Source organism: Solanum stenotomum, chromosome 8 (genome assembly GCF_019186545.1).
Source record: "Solanum stenotomum isolate F172 chromosome 8, ASM1918654v1, whole genome shotgun sequence".
NCBI classification, from domain to species: domain Eukaryota; kingdom Viridiplantae; phylum Streptophyta; class Magnoliopsida; order Solanales; family Solanaceae; genus Solanum; species Solanum stenotomum.
In genome coordinates this window covers 8,995,713-9,010,589 of record NC_064289.1, presented here as the reverse complement: position 1 = coordinate 9,010,589, position 14,877 = coordinate 8,995,713, and the positions used below count along the sequence as shown (strand labels likewise).

At 35.7% G+C, this 14,877-nt stretch overlaps 5 protein-coding genes across 7 annotated transcripts; 2 read left to right on the top strand and 3 right to left on the bottom strand.

The window, feature by feature from the left end:
• Positions 1-18: 18 nt before the first annotated feature.
• Positions 19-2,207, bottom strand: LOC125875175 (protein SRG1-like). Of its 2 annotated transcripts, none has more exons than XM_049556269.1 (4): positions 1,794-2,207; positions 1,618-1,709; positions 841-1,162; positions 19-508 (listed from the first exon to the last, which is right to left on the bottom strand). In XM_049556269.1, exons 1-4 carry the CDS (start codon positions 2,052-2,054, stop codon positions 272-274), a joined length of 912 nt encoding a protein of 303 aa, XP_049412226.1. In that variant the 5' UTR covers positions 2,055-2,207; the 3' UTR covers positions 19-271. The 2 variants fall into 2 exon arrangements, with proteins under 2 accessions (XP_049412226.1, XP_049412225.1); XM_049556268.1 differs by having other exon boundaries at positions 1,462-1,709; positions 1,794-2,204.
• A 1,633-nt stretch (positions 2,208-3,840) lies between these two features.
• LOC125873045 (DEAD-box ATP-dependent RNA helicase 35-like) lies at positions 3,841-7,473 on the bottom strand. 2 transcript variants are annotated; one of them, XM_049553895.1, is made up of 3 exons: positions 7,208-7,473; positions 5,969-6,870; positions 3,841-4,909 (listed from the first exon to the last, which is right to left on the bottom strand). In XM_049553895.1, exons 1-3 carry the CDS (start codon positions 7,226-7,228, stop codon positions 4,045-4,047), a joined length of 1,788 nt encoding a protein of 595 aa, XP_049409852.1. In that variant the 5' UTR covers positions 7,229-7,473; the 3' UTR covers positions 3,841-4,044. The 2 variants fall into 2 exon arrangements, with proteins under 2 accessions (XP_049409852.1, XP_049409853.1); XM_049553896.1 differs by having other exon boundaries at positions 5,969-6,884; positions 7,208-7,439.
• Positions 7,474-8,003: 530 nt separating this feature from the next.
• On the top strand, positions 8,004-9,486 carry LOC125874974 (triphosphate tunnel metalloenzyme 3-like). Its single transcript, XM_049556021.1, has one exon. It carries the CDS (start codon positions 8,047-8,049, stop codon positions 8,743-8,745), a length of 699 nt encoding a protein of 232 aa, XP_049411978.1. The 5' UTR covers positions 8,004-8,046; the 3' UTR covers positions 8,746-9,486.
• Positions 9,429-10,587, bottom strand: LOC125874976 (phosphopantothenoylcysteine decarboxylase subunit VHS3-like). The gene is made up of 3 exons (XM_049556022.1): positions 10,423-10,587; positions 9,932-9,978; positions 9,429-9,829 (listed from the first exon to the last, which is right to left on the bottom strand). The coding sequence occupies exons 1-3, from the start codon at positions 10,525-10,527 to the stop codon at positions 9,514-9,516; spliced, it is 468 nt and encodes a 155-aa protein (XP_049411979.1). The 5' UTR covers positions 10,528-10,587; the 3' UTR covers positions 9,429-9,513.
• Positions 10,588-13,974: 3,387 nt separating this feature from the next.
• LOC125873412 (uncharacterized) lies at positions 13,975-14,762 on the top strand. The gene has a single exon (XM_049554348.1). The coding sequence runs from the start codon at positions 14,031-14,033 to the stop codon at positions 14,613-14,615; it is 585 nt and encodes a 194-aa protein (XP_049410305.1). The 5' UTR covers positions 13,975-14,030; the 3' UTR covers positions 14,616-14,762.
• The last annotated feature ends 115 nt before the right edge of the window (positions 14,763-14,877 follow it).

The following is a 14,877-nucleotide window of genomic DNA, read 5'->3' as shown; positions in this document are numbered from 1 at the left end:
AACAACAATAAAATCACGTGATAATCGAAATATCATAAACAATATACTAGGATAGATTATTAAAAAAATAAACAACTAGTACCATCACAAACACTAGCCACCCTAAAAAAGACAACACTATACTACCTAGTACTCTTCTACTCTAATATGTGTCCTCCACACCCTACTATCTAGGGTCACTCGGTAACCTGAACCTGCATCTTAGCACCTCTCTCCAAAACCTCTTTGCGACACAACATAAAGAAAACAGTGGAAGACATATATAGTAGTACTAAATGTGTGCAGTGTGTAGTGCTCTCAAACCACGCTGGTAAAACTTCCAGTGAGTTTCTGCATAATCTGTCACTTTCTTGTATATCCTTGGTCTGTCCATATTGACTAAGTCATCTTCTGGTCCGATTTCTTTCCCTAATTCAGGTGTGTAGAACATTGCGACAGAAATTCTATCCCTCTCTGAATTACTCACTACCCTATGCACCAGGCCCTTGAATATTCCGTTGCTCATTACCTGTCAATTTTATTGTGGAAAATGGAATGTATCACTACAAGTAGTACATGTGCAATCCATCGAATACATGTATATTTATAGGAAAAAAGAAGAGAAAAAAAAACTTCTATATATAGTTACATTGAGCCATAAACTAAGCAACTGCAGGTGTGATCATGGTAGTATGGCGGGAAGGAAGGGACACAGTGGCGTGAGCAGAACTTTTAATAAGCTATATCGACATTTGAAGAAGTGAATAAATAAACACACTAAGCCTGATGAGATTGACTTATTTTAGGTGCTTTTAAACCAATTTTTTTTGTATCTTTTTATAACAGAGAGTGTTTATGTACCTCCATTTGATCACCCATGAGAACAAACAGAGCTGTAGGATCTTTTGGTACTGTATACCATTTGCCATCCTTAAGCACTTGGAGTCCTACTTCATCTTGCAAAATAATACTGTATCCTGTTCCATCAGCATGGGGTTTTAAGCCAAGAACCAAATCAGGCCTCTGACATGGCGAGTAGTAGTTAAACCGCGCATGAAGTTGTGCTTGTTTTCCAAATTGTTCCAAGAAGCAATTTTCTTCCAGCTTCAGTGACTTTGCCATAGCTTTAGAGGTAATTTCTGTGACCATTTTCATTTTCTCAGAATAATCTTCTAAGACCTCTCTGCACAACAAATGTAATCAGATGGCTACAAGTATGAGTGAATCACCATTAAAAACGAATAAGCAAAATATTCAAATTTTAGTTTTTGGAGGAGCTAGCTGGAAAATTGTCTAACATGCTTATGCTTGAAATCATGATGTTACCATATGTCATGTCATGTCATGTCATATCACTTTGGATTCATTGCTAATTAGCTGCTTATAGAGTCAAATATTACTTGCTAGATCATTTTGTCTATAGACTGTTACTACAGTACTCTAGCTATCTTATAAAGTGCAACTGATCAACTGTCCATTTACCTGAATGATATTGGGATTTGTGGCCAGAGGTTATACTCTCTTCTACCTTCAGGGAATACCTCGAGGAAGAGACGATCAGACCAATCAAGAGACTGACCTTGTTCCGGAACAGGATCAGCTCCATAACCTTGAAAATCATCAACTGATTTAGCATACTTGTTCTTCTCTTCCATTGGCTGTTTGAAGAATTCCCTTGAAACTTGGCGGATTTTGTCCAGGAAAGAAGTTTGAATCCCATGTCCTATTCCCTGCTCATCAAATAAAACTCCTTGCATATCAAGAAAGTTGCAGAGTAGAACGAATTCAGATACAGTATTTGGAATGTCCTAAACCTGAAAACATCCCCAAGAAGATAGAGCTGATCTAAGTTTCTCCAACTCTTGTTCGCGTTCGTTATCTGATGTTGTTGAAGAAGATAGGAGGTTTAGATCAATTATAGGAATTGGAGAAGTATCCATGATGTCTTCTTTTCCATCATTATCTTCACCACTTCTGCAAATATAAGGTCCTAGTGGCTCCTCCCCATGAAGGACCATTTCTTGAACTCTTTTTGACAGTAACACCTCTGAGGGTGGAGCTGAATATGCAGCCATGCTAATTCTATGATCAAGTTACACTATCCAGTGGGTTTCCAATAAGAATTTAATGAATTGGACTTCAGGTTCCACGGTGATAGCATTTATACATAGTAGGCATAATACATAAGCAACACTTCAACTTTGACCTTAGCTGGCAAGTAACGAAGCACGCCAACTTTGAGACCAGACACCTCAACTCGTCTCCACTCTGTCAGTCAAACACTCTTAACTTACAAATGATCATTTAGACACGGATTTATGTGTCACATAAGTGTGGATGTCCACGAGACACAATGAAAACGAATTGGAATGTTTAGTTGTCAGTTGAGACTTGAGATCAAGTTAAGATGTCTAAACGTGTGCTCTCAAGTTAAAGTGTTTACTTACCGGCTGAAGCCAAATTAAAGTGTCTATCTATGTATTATGCATTATTTATGTGTTTTCTTAACAGAAGATAAGGATTGAACGTAAGATGAGTTCCACACAGCTAGCAAAGACAAATGCAATTGTCCTTACATGTGGAGGCGCCTGCAGACTTGCAGCCATGTTCATCCAATACTTCCCATACTTGTATTTTCCCTTGGGAAGAGAAATTTGTGAGGAAAAGGAATTGTAGCCAAAATTGTATACTAATAGTTAAAAAGTACACTAAATAACTATAAATATTCAATGGTGAATCCATCTGTACAGTTGCGAGTGGCCTAAAAGTTTTTGAAATATCAAATATCTATTTATGGGCAGAAGTTCAAAGAAGAATATTTGTTGACTTATTCTACTTTTTTGTCCTGCCATATTGTTGGTGTCAACAGCTAAAGAATTTAATGAATTGGACTTCAGGTTCCAGAGTGATAGCATTATACGTAGGCATAATACAGACACTTAACTTGGCCTTAGTTGGCAAGTAAGTACTTCAACTTTGAGAGTGGACATCTAGATACCTCAATTTGTCTCCACTCTGTCTGTTGAACACTCCAACTTACAAAATGATAATTTAGACACTTTTAAAATTTATATGTCACATCAGTGTTGGGTGTACACGAGATACAGTAGAAACGAGTTGGAGTGTTTCTTAACAGAAGATAAGGATCAAACGTAAGATTAGTTCAACACAGCTAGGAAAGACAAATGCAACTGTCCCCACATGTGGAGGGGCCTGCAGACTGCAGTCATGCTAATCCAAAAACTTCCCATACTTGCATAATTTACCCTCGGGAAGAGAAATTTGAGAGGAAAATGCTGTGTTGCTTGAACCATTAGAATATATTTAGCTCAAAACAAAGAAGCCAAAGACTTTTTGACATGTTGCCCTAACTGTCTCTTGCAAGCTGTAGCAGATCTAGAGCACAAACTATAGATTCGCAGAAACCCAATAGCTTTTAGGCATATAAATATTCGATTGTGAACTCAACTACTATTGTACATTAACTTGAAGTTGTACTAAAAAACAATAAACTTCAAATCCTGAATACGTCTATGCAACGGTGGCCTAAAGTTTTTGAAATATAAAATTATCTATTTATGCAACTGCAAGTGGCCTAAAGTTAGCTTTCTAATAAGGCCCAAACCATTTTCTGCTTTGGGAACATGGCTTGGAATAAATTTTTTGCTACTAATACATCTTTCATCCTCAGATAAAAGGCTATATACTCGGAGACATTAACCATGTGATTTCTGTGAGCTTAAAGGCCAGCTTTACTCTTGCAATTCTTAAAAAGAAATCAGCAACATTGATATACATGGAAAAATGCGATGAAAAAGAAACAAGAAAAGGACGAATATCCATCTTCTAAGACCTCATAGATTTGATATTTTAGACTTGAAACATGTATGCTGCAAATTATATGCCATGTCTTACATTCAAGAACATTGTAGAAACTATAACTTCAGGAATTACTGCGAGATACGTAATAGAACTACATTTGTGGCAAAACTACTGAATTTGGTCACAAGGTACAGAATAAGCTAACATATTTTGCATGTTACAGTAAACAAACGAAAATTAGAATCAAATTTCTCCACGATAACCTCCAGAGCCAAAGTAGTCCCGCCTTGAATTTGCAATTTGTTGGCTTCTTTGGTGGTCTAGTTTGGGACAGTCCCGGATACGATGACCAAGCCCACCACAATAAGCACAACCCTTTACTCCACTTGCATCTGTGATGGCATCTACATCATCCATGGGATCATTGAGTTCTGCAAGGACTGGAGGGATTCTCTGCTTTGCTTCTTGCAGCAAATGCTTTAGATCAAGCAGAGTTGTTTCGCTCTGGTTCTTGTTAATAAATGTGGTGGCAATTCCTGTTTTTCCACATCGTCCTGTTCGTCCAATCCTGTGCACATAGTTTTCAATTTCAGCAGGCATATCATAGTTAATCACATGTTGGATATCAGGAAAATCCAGCCCCTTTGAGGCAACGTCAGTGGCAACTAAAACATCTTTCTTGCATGCTTTGAAAGCTGCAATTGCATATTCTCTCTCTTCTTGATCCTTGCCTCCATGAACAGCCACAGCTTCAACTCCTTTTAAGAGCAAATACTCATGGATATCATCCACATCAGCCTTATTCTCACAGAAAACCAAAACAGGAGGTGGTGTTTTTTGCAAGCATTCGAGAAGGTAAACAATCTTGGCCTCCTGCTTCACATACTCCACTTCCTGGATCACATCAAGATTGGCTGCTCCAGCTCTACCCACATTCACAATTACTGGTTTAACTAGTGCATTTCTTGCAAAGTTTTGGATCTTTGTGGGCATTGTAGCAGAAAATAGAAGAGTTTGTCTTTGAGCTTTGAAATGATCAAACACCTCCCTAATATCATCTTCAAAACCAAGATCTACCAGTCTGTCAGCCTCATCTAGCGTTAAGTATCTGCAAGAAAGCAACAATTTGGTAAGCACTCAAAATTTTCAAATAAAAAAATCTGGAAGAATCATGAAATGTTTCACATATACAAAATAACATATGGCTGGAAAATGTAGATTTGTTGCTAACTGTTTGTGACACATAACGCAAAGGCATCTCTCTTTTCCTCTCATATGTGAACCCAAGTAAATGTAGCAACAGGTACACATAGAATAGAAGAACATATTGTGTGAAACACCCACTGGCCAGAAACATACACGTGAGTTATAATAATGAAGGCTTATGATCCCAAATGGTGGATTAATTACAACAACAACAACAACATACCAATGTAATCCCACAAAGTAGGGTCGAGGAAGGGCAAAAGTGTACGCATACATTACTCTACCTAGGTAGAGAGGTTGTTTACAATAGACCTCACCTCAAGGAAATAAACAATCCAAATCAGTATAGAGAAAAAAATAACGGAAATGAAGAAGTCATGGCAAACACTAAATATCAACCTGACAAAGCATCTTGAATAGTAATCATAACAAGATAAAATGATAATCAAAGTACACAAGACAACAGATAATAGCCAAACTCAAGGGACAAGAAACTACAAGACTAATACTACAACTAATAGTACGGCTAATAGCGCAGAGGAATAATTGAGACAACTCTTAACTATCTAACTAACCTTCTACCCTAATTTGTGTCCTCCATAACCTCCTAACTAAGGTTATGTCCTCAGTAAGCTGAAGTTGGTCATGTCCTATCTATTCACCTCTCTCCAATACTTCTTCGGCCTTCGGCCTTGTAATGGTGGATTAATTAGAAGCCTGTATAAGTAACTAGCTGATTTTGAAGACACTTTTCTAAGCAACAGATCATTTTTAACTACATCAGACAGAACCAGGGACAAAATATCACCATTGCCCTATGTTTTTTCATCAAATACTGATTCTATTTAGCCGATGTCCCATCCAGATGAAAAGTCCCTATTTAAGGGGGGTAATTTCAAGTTAAAACAGAACATTTAAGAGACTCTTCAGATAAATTTCAACTAAAAGTGTTGGTCCTCACCTGCAGTTGTCAAGGTTCATTTTCTTCTTCGCTAGCAGATCTTTCAGTCTTCCAGGAGTAGCAACAACAATATGAACTCCCCTCTTCACAACATCAACTTGGGACTTCATATCAACTCCACCAATACACAGCAAAGGCCTCAATTCCGGATAGCCACTCTCCATCAGAGGTTCTATAAACTGTTCTATAACTTCATATGTCTGTCTGGCAAGCTCTCTAGATGGACAAATAATCAAGCCAAATGGTCCTTCCCCAGGGGCAATAGGCATCAAGATTTCTTCTTGCAATGCCACCATGATAAGTGGCAGCACAAAAACTAATGTCTTACCTGAACCTGTGAAAGCTATACCTATCATATCCCGACCTGATAAAATTACTGGAAGCCCCTGCACTTGGATTGGCGTTGGCTGAATAATACCCTTTGCTCTGAGTTTCTTCAGAATTGGTTCAGGGAACCTCATATCCTTGAAGTTCTTGATTGGTGGGGTAACATCATCCCCTTCCACAATGATATGCCACTGTTTTCGAATGGCATCACAAGCTTTCTTTGAGTTCCGTCTGATGGCTAAGGGTGGCTTCCATCCAGTGCGCAAAGGCTCTGTATAAGTAATGCCCTTGGCTAGTTCCCGAACAGACATCAACGTTTTCTTATCAGATAAATGCTCAATCATCTCCTTCTCTTGTTGAAACACTTGTTCAGCATGACTTATCTCAGGTTGCTCTTTCTTGAGCTGAGATGCCTTGACAAGTAAACTCGGTTTCGCTTCAACAAGCTTTATTTTCTCCTCTTCTTCTTCAAATGCTTCAGATTTCCCCTTGCGCTGAAGGATCTTTTGGGCCTCAATTGCCCTGCGCTTTGTAACTGGTACATACTCAACATAATCATCATCCTCTTCAATCTCCTACAAGCACAACACTGAGTAAGAAGAGCTGGAATACTCAGATATCACTTCTTAGTACAACACAAGAAAATAGGTACGATCCATTACACACAGAGAACAGACAAGCATGAAATATTGTTCTCCAAGCTTAAAAAGGTTCATTATACCAAAGAAACAGCGTATGCGGAGGACCCAAAATCAGAATAAACTACATAATATACTCTAATACACAATACAATTAGCAAAACCCCATAAAGCAATCAAAATCAATTTCTCAAAAAAATCCCAAATTTGAGATATCCCAAATGATAAAATGCAATATTTCACTGAAAAACTGAGAAAGCAAGAATCTACATACCATATTTAAGTGGTCTGCCATCTGAGCAATAGCTAAAAAGTGGGTAATTGCAGAGAAACTAATTTCCGCTCGAGTAATTGCTGGGAACTAAATTCCGGCGACCTGTCGGCGACCACTAGTATGTTGCTGCGTTAAATGAACTACGAGGTCCGTTGCCGTTCTGATGACGGATGAATCAATTTCAGGTATTTATAGGTCAGATTATAGTTTGCGACTGAATTTAGGATCCAAAAGATAAATAAGCCGACTTCTCCAAAAGAGTGGAAAAGAAAAAGGAATTTTATTGTGGTCTTTTATTTGCCCTTTAAATTCATGTTTTAATTTTGTCTTTTAATATTTTAAGAAATTAAAAAAATAGCTGAAAATATTAAGGAAGTCGAAAAAAAATGCATAATACACAAATTATGTTTTTTAAGAAAAATCACAATATACACCTTGTGTTTTTACAAATACGTAACTTAATTTCTATAAAATGTATGTCGATAAAGGTATAAATTCAAATATTAAAAAACTTTCACCAACCAAAATTTAAAGTTGAGAATAGTCAAGCATAAGTTTAAGCCCAAATGTTTAAACCGCACAGCACTATATTAATTTTAGATATAAACATTCCTAACTTATTTAAAGTTAAACAATCTTAAATTTTTAAAAAATGAAATGTCTTGCTCTCCCCGTATGAGTTTCATATTATTTGTGATGGGATTACATTTTAAAACTTTATAAAATTCGATAAGGAATCCTAAATAAGGCCTAATAATTTGTGCACTTGGTTAGAAAGAAAAAGAGAAAATAATCCTACCACCCATTCAAGCTTTTAACTTTTATCCGATCTATGGCCAATGCATTTCTCAAAAAACCTCACCTTTCCATCACTCTGCAGAACCCTACATTCCGCCATATCCACATCTCCTAACCCCACAATTACCTCCATGGAAGTAGAAGTCAAGCTCCGTTTACCAAACGCCGTTACTCACCAACGTGTCTCCTCAATTCTCTCACCTTACCACCTCAAAACTCACGCCCAAGAGAACATCTTCTTTGACGGAGCCAACTCCGAACTCTCCTCCAAACTCACCGTTCTCCGCCTCCGATTCTACGATCTCGACACCCAATGCATTATCTCCCTCAAGGCTAAACCCGTAATTTCAAACGGTATCAGTCGCATTGAGGAAGATGAAGAACCTATTGACCCTTCTATTGGCCGGGCGTGTGTTTCGGAGCCGTGGCGGTTACCGTTGATCAATTCTTCAAGGATAATACGGAGGGTGAAAGAAGAGTATGGAATTGGGGAAAAGGGTTTGGTTTGTTTGGGCGGGTTTAGGAATGTGAGAGCGGTGTATGAGTGGAACGGGTTGAAATTGGAGCTAGATGAAACGCATTATGATTTTGGAATGAATTATGAGATTGAATGTGAGAGTTGTGATCCTGAAAAAGCTAAGGATTTGCTGGAGGAGTTTTTGAAGAGTCATGGCATTGAATATTCCTACTCCAATGCTTCTAAATTTGCCATTTTCCGCTCCGGAAAATTGCCTAAGTAAGTAATAGTAGTAGTAATACTGTTGTTGTAGAACTTGGCGGAATTCGTTATTGGTGTATTAGAGAAAACATTATACATTCCTTTTCAACATTGATTCTTTTCCATAATTGATTATGAATGTGGCAACTACTATCACTATACTAGTGATGTTTCCAAAATTGGTTGTACTGATTATATATGGTACCAGCCTCAGATTAAAATGGCAATGTGGAATGAAGATGAATATGTTCGATATAACATGAATAGTAAGAATAGAAGATGATGGTAATCGACAATCGTCATTAAGAAACTGTCTTGGAAAATCGGAATTTCTAATGCAGCAACTTGAACCTTTTGTTGAAGATCCATTGTGTGTCATTATTATCACCAGAGAGAGTTATTTTTCTGGGAGGACTAAATTTGAAGTTCAATCCTAGGTCCGTAAGCCTGTTATGCACTCCCCTGGATTTAAAGGTATTTACTAACTCCCATGTTGCAGACAAGTTGGCTTCTTTGAGTCAAGTTTATTGATGCTTTACAGGTTTTTACTCAATTGGAAGCCCTGCCGAGGCAAGTTAGAGGACTCGTAAATGTTGATAGATTGAACTTTCCTTGGGTTAGAATCATAAAGAGAAGACATAGAATGCTGGTTTATGATCCACCTTAGGTTTATCTATTGTATTGCCACAATTTTTTGTGAGCCTTATTGATCCAAATCTCATAGAATCTGTAGAACAGATCATTTCTATCAACTAATTCTAGGAATTCTGGAAATTTTAGTAAGATCTTTTCATTTTATCTTCCTATATGGTGGTTGATTATCTTCTTCCTCGTCATCCTCCTCCTCTTCATCATCCTCATCGTCATCATCAGAATCACCATCATCATCTTCGTCATCCGAATCATCATCACTCCCTTCATTTGCATCAGCATCATCTCCATCAGAATCCTCTTCATCATCATCGTCATCATCCTCACTTCCTTCATCATCATCCTCTTCATCATTATCGGTGTCTTCATGTTCATCATCATCATCATCAGTTTCACTTGAATCCTTGGGTTCATTATCTGGCACCGTTGCTCTTTTAAGCTCACCAAAAGGAAACCTATAATATGATTTGGGAATCCAATGAACACTCAAACTCTAATACAAACAACAAACAAAAAGGACGATAAATTGAGCAGGGAAGAACAGAATTTTTCGATACCTCCTCTCTACTCCAACGAGGTCCGGGTACAAGCTTAGAAACTCAATCTACAAAAATGGCATCTGATTTAGCAACAATTTATCATTGAAAGTAAATAAAACAGTACTGTCTATACAAACTAGTCATGGAGCAGCAACTACAAAAACTATAAAGCAAGTTGCTCCAAACAATTCACATTTCTATTCCAAGAAATTTCTCGTCTTCTTCACTTCCGTTATTTCTTTTTGCGTATGCTTTGAACTGTTTTCTCTGAGCCTAGGATATATCAAAAAAACACTCTTTACTATTTTTCTTCGAGCCTAGGATATATCGGAAAAACAATCTCTTTACCTCCAAGGTAAGGATAAGGCGTACCTACACTCTAGTTTTGATACAAATACAGAGCTAATGTGGATAGGAAAAAGCTTCAACAACACAACCCAATAAAAGAAGTTCCAGTTCTTCATCACTTAAACTAAAAATGACATTAAGAGAAAGGGCTAAGTATTTACCATGAAGAGAAGAGAAAGAAGAGATTTTTGAGCAGTTTGAAGCAGCAATGAGCAAATCATTGTCTGCACAGCCACATTGCTGGTGGGAAATGTCTCCATGTCCATTGAAGAATGCTTAAACAAATATGTAAGAAAGACTCAGAGTTGGCAAGTAACTTTAGTTTTTTTTGTCCAAAACTAGACTTTTTATTTTAAAAGAAAAAATAAAGAAACCATGTGACCAAATCTAACTTTGTCTCCTCAACTGTCCAAGTGGATCCAAAAGATAAAAAGTATACTCTCTCCCTCCGTTCACTTTTACTTGTCACAGTTTAACTTGACACATCCATTATACAAGTAATTAATGATATATGTGTTTTACTAAACTATCCCTTATTAAATAATGTCTTGAAAAATGATTTGGAAAATAAGTATTTAATGCCGAGGATAAAACATGGAAAAAATTATTATTTTCTTGATATGTTAAAAGTGACAAATAAAAATGAAAATCTATTTTAGGAATAAGTGACAAGTAAAAGTGTGAACGGAGAGTAATTTCTTATTTTTTGTACCCTCCATCCAACATAGTTGTCCATTATACTATTTTGGTATGTCCAACGATACTTGTCCACTTTATGAAATCAATGGATAATTTTACATTTAGTTTCTAATTTACCTTTATCATTAATTATAATCATTTCTCTATAATATTTTTTCTAAGATATTGTATTTATTATATTTAAAGTTACAGAGTGATATAATAAAAATTATATTGTTATTTATAATTTATTAAGAAATGTACAAAGTCAATAATAGACAAATATTAGTAATTGTAACTGTACTACCTAGTTTATTGGAATTTGCAGAAAATGCTTTTAACCTCCCAATAAGTACCACAAGAATATTCAGAAGCTCATACACCAATGAAAAAGTCGTGTTTTGTACAACACCAACCACTTAATCACCCTACAGTAGGACTACTCAAATCTCATTTCTTTTGTTTATCGGGTTTTTGGTATTGTTTTGGGACTCAATTAATTTGAATATAGACTTGAAAGTTTTCTTTAGAAGTAGAGTGATCCATACCAAAAACAGATTTCATTTTGAATCGAGGTTTCTAACTAAGAATTATAGAGTATTTATGATCCGGCCACAAACTTTGGTAATTAGGACCTCGAATCTAATGTTCATTGATAAATTAATACTCTTTTCGTCCATCTTTACTTGTCCATAATATTAAAAATAGTTGTCAGATAATATTTGTCCAATTTAAAAAATCAAGAGATAATTTCTCCTTTTGTGTCTATTTTACTCTTGCTATTAAATACTATTCAATATCTAATACATTTTCCAAAGAATTAAATTTAATATATTCAAAGGGTAATGTAATGATATTAAAGCAATATGTTAAGCTTTTGAGATAAAATTTACAACTTCAATCGCATATTTCTGAAGTGATTATGAAGTGCCTAAACACACAAAATTTATAAACTTCGATTTATGTTGTAAGTGAGGTCCCAAAATTAGCTAATGAGCACTTGACCCCATTATTTTGCCACCTAATACCATCGACTCAAAATGACAACATATTCTATGAAATTTCACGACTGGTATCCAGAGAGAGGCGGTCTAAAAATATTAAAGCTAAATTCTGTGCCAAGGGTAAAGAAACAAGCTTTTGTTTGTGACAAAAAATCCAAATCGAAGGTTGCTTTTATCACATGGGAAACAGTAAATTTGGTTCCAGTTTTTTGCCGGTCCGTGACCTATTTTCTCAAATAATAACATGATGAATACTGTTAACTTTAGAAACAAAAAAAAAACATTGCTAAATCATTATTTTGTGCACTTTTAAAAGCATAGTTGTTTGTTGGGTTCTTTCAAGAAATCACATGACAATAATAATACTACTTTTGTTTAACTTCAAAAGGAACATTATGTGTTTCACTAACCTATGAAACATCTACAGGGGTACTTGCTTACAATCATTTCTACCCTCTTCCAATAAATGTATTCTACTTTTTTCTTGTTTAAAGTAAAATCATAGACGTAAATGGATTCAGAATTTAAAATCAGTGAGTGTAACATACAGTTTGACTATATAATTTAAAATTAGTTGACGGAGTATTGTCTAAGTTAGTATTGTGAACGTCCATACTGATGTTAGTAACACATTGGAAATTAGCAAGGATGATGGCACGCAAAACCTGACTTTGCAAATTAATTTGAGTCAAACCTCATTTTAATTAACAATAATATATGCATAATCAAACCTATACTTTTGTACCTTGTGGAGAAAGCAGATTCTCAGTCAAAGATCTGGAAAAGGTTTGTTCCATTTACTCAAAATGTATTCCCAACCGACAAATTCTTGGAGGGAAAAAATAGAGAAGAAATTAAAGTCTCTAAACATGAAAAGTGCTGATTTTGCAACCAAGGATATAGCCTAACCGTCAATGAAAAGTGCGATGAAAATTGTAAGAGATTAAGATTTAAATCATAGCAGAGAAAATGTTAGGGCGATTTCTTCTCATTTGTCTTAACATTTGTTAGTTAAGTTATATGATATGCTTGTGCTAGGTGAAGTAAGCAAGTATCTGATGAAATAGTCAAGATGCGAACAAGCTAACTCTAGCATCACCGTTATAAAAAAAAGACATTGCTTAGAGGAAGGGGAAAATTTTATTACGTAAACTATAGTACACGTGAATTCATGGTCTCCTCATAAATCTAGATATTTTATGTATATATCCTAGAATTCATGTAATATTACATGTTGTAACTCATACTTGAATGGTAAATTATTTAATTTAAGAATTTAGGGATCATTTCCCACTTGATATTTTATTTAGTGGACCACCAATATTCTAGAAATTCTAGATTCGTCTCTGCGAGGTTAATTAGTGTCTAATTCTCTATAATATATATACTAGAAAAGGTTTCCATTGCATTTTGGAGTGACTAATCCATTGAGCAAAAGGCAAAGGGAAAAGCAAAAGCAGAGTAATTCAAATGTATCCAAAACTTTTTCCACGCCGTGATTGATGGCCATATATAAACTCAAGATTTCTTATTTTTCACTCTTTTTGAAGTGTCACAATTGACAATTTGCCCAATTTTGGAGGGAACAAACATGGCCTTCATGAGTGAAAAGACCCCACAAAACCATATGCAATAATCCCATCTTTTTCTTTTTAGTGGTCATTCTCAAGTTTCAACTACCACCTCAACAAAAGCAAAGCCACACACGCTACATCAAAATTGATCTTTAGCGACAGTTAATTAACGATAATAGCTTAATTACCGCTAAATATATATTTTAGCAGCAATTAGTACTCTTTGTAAATGTTCATAAAACCTATAACGACATTGAATCTAAAGACAATTAACTAATGTCTGTAAAGACTTTAACATTTTTTATTAATGTGTATATCAATTGTCGCTAAAACTTGTTTTGTTGTAGTGACACAACACACATTAAGGGGAAAAAAAAGCAAAGTCCAATTTCTCAACATTTCATTAGCCTTTACCTTTTCTTTTTTTTCCTTTAAGATGTCTTAACTACTTTCAACTTTATAAATACCTTCAAACACTTTTATTTTCCTTTCAAAAACACAACAAACAAAACCATGGATTGGTTTTCTTGGCTGTCAAAAACAGAGCTAGAGCCATCTCTTGTTTATGAATATGGTCTAGCATTTGCTCATAACGAGCTAGAACAAGACGATATCGCGTATTTCAATCATGAGTTCCTTCAAAGCATGGGCATTTCAATAGCCAAACACAGGCTAGAAATCCTCAAACTTGCCAAGAAGGAACGAGGAAATGTTCCGAATTCAATGTCAAAGTTTCTCCTGGTAATGAAACGTACAAAGAAACGTTTTTCAAAGTATTTTAGGACGTGGATTCATCGCGATGAATCAGCACTTGCACTTGTGTCAAGAAGAAGTTATAGTTCAAGAATTTGGAAGAGGACAAAAATGATGAAGAGGAACAAGAGTGCTGTGGCACCAGCAAAACAGAGTAGTAGAAGTAGTACTTTGCTGCTTACAAATGGTAGTCCAATATTTATGTCGAGTTCATTAAGAATGGATAGTTTTTCGAGCGCGATGGTTCATGAGAAGATGGAGATTGATTGTGGTGATTATTGGGGTTCCTCTGTAGTTGAAGAGATCAAGTGGGATTCAATGTTTCAAAATATGAAACCAACTTGAATTTTCTCTTTCTCTTGTTTTTGGTTATGTAAGATAGCTTTAATTGGTGAGAGATGACTTTTTGGTTCTTTCACCAAATTTTCAAGATTTGGTTTGGTTGGGTGTTTTAGTTAGTGCTTTTGTGTTGGTGGTGGGGATAAAAGCAGAAATCCACTGATTGTGCGTTGAAATGATGAGGATCTGTATTAGAAATGAGATTCTCTTCATGATTTTGCATATTTATTATTACCATCTCTTTATCCAAGTGTTATTTGAATCCATC

What these genes read in the sequence shown, in the direction of transcription:
- LOC125875175 (XM_049556268.1), bottom strand. Translation starts at nt 2,054, where the DNA reads ATGGCTGCATATTCAGCTCCACCCTCAGAGGTGTTACTGTCAAAAAGA. An exon ending in CTTCTTGGGGATGTTTTCAG is followed by an intron (nt 1,710 to 1,793) that starts GTTTAGGACATT and finishes TTTGATGAGCAG; the next exon opens with GGAATAGGACATGGGATTCA. An exon ending in TCATGGGTGATCAAATGGAG is followed by an intron (nt 509 to 840) that starts GTACATAAACAC and finishes TAAAATTGACAG; the next exon opens with GTAATGAGCAACGGAATATT.
- LOC125873045 (XM_049553895.1), bottom strand. Translation starts at nt 7,228, where the DNA reads ATGGCAGACCACTTAAATATG. An exon ending in TGGCAGACCACTTAAATATG is followed by an intron (nt 6,871 to 7,207) that starts GTATGTAGATTC and finishes TTGTGCTTGTAG; the next exon opens with GAGATTGAAGAGGATGATGA. An exon ending in ATGAACCTTGACAACTGCAG is followed by an intron (nt 4,910 to 5,968) that starts GTGAGGACCAAC and finishes GCTTTCTTGCAG; the next exon opens with ATACTTAACGCTAGATGAGG.
- LOC125874974 (XM_049556021.1), top strand. Translation starts at nt 8,047, where the DNA reads ATGCATTTCTCAAAAAACCTCACCTTTCCATCACTCTGCAGAACCCTA.
- LOC125874976 (XM_049556022.1), bottom strand. Translation starts at nt 10,527, where the DNA reads ATGGACATGGAGACATTTCCCACCAGCAATGTGGCTGTGCAGACAATG. An exon ending in TTCTTTCTCTTCTCTTCATG is followed by an intron (nt 9,979 to 10,422) that starts GTAAATACTTAG and finishes CCATTTTTGTAG; the next exon opens with ATTGAGTTTCTAAGCTTGTA. An exon ending in CTCGTTGGAGTAGAGAGGAG is followed by an intron (nt 9,830 to 9,931) that starts GTATCGAAAAAT and finishes ATCATATTATAG; the next exon opens with GTTTCCTTTTGGTGAGCTTA.
- LOC125873412 (XM_049554348.1), top strand. Translation starts at nt 14,031, where the DNA reads ATGGATTGGTTTTCTTGGCTGTCAAAAACAGAGCTAGAGCCATCTCTT.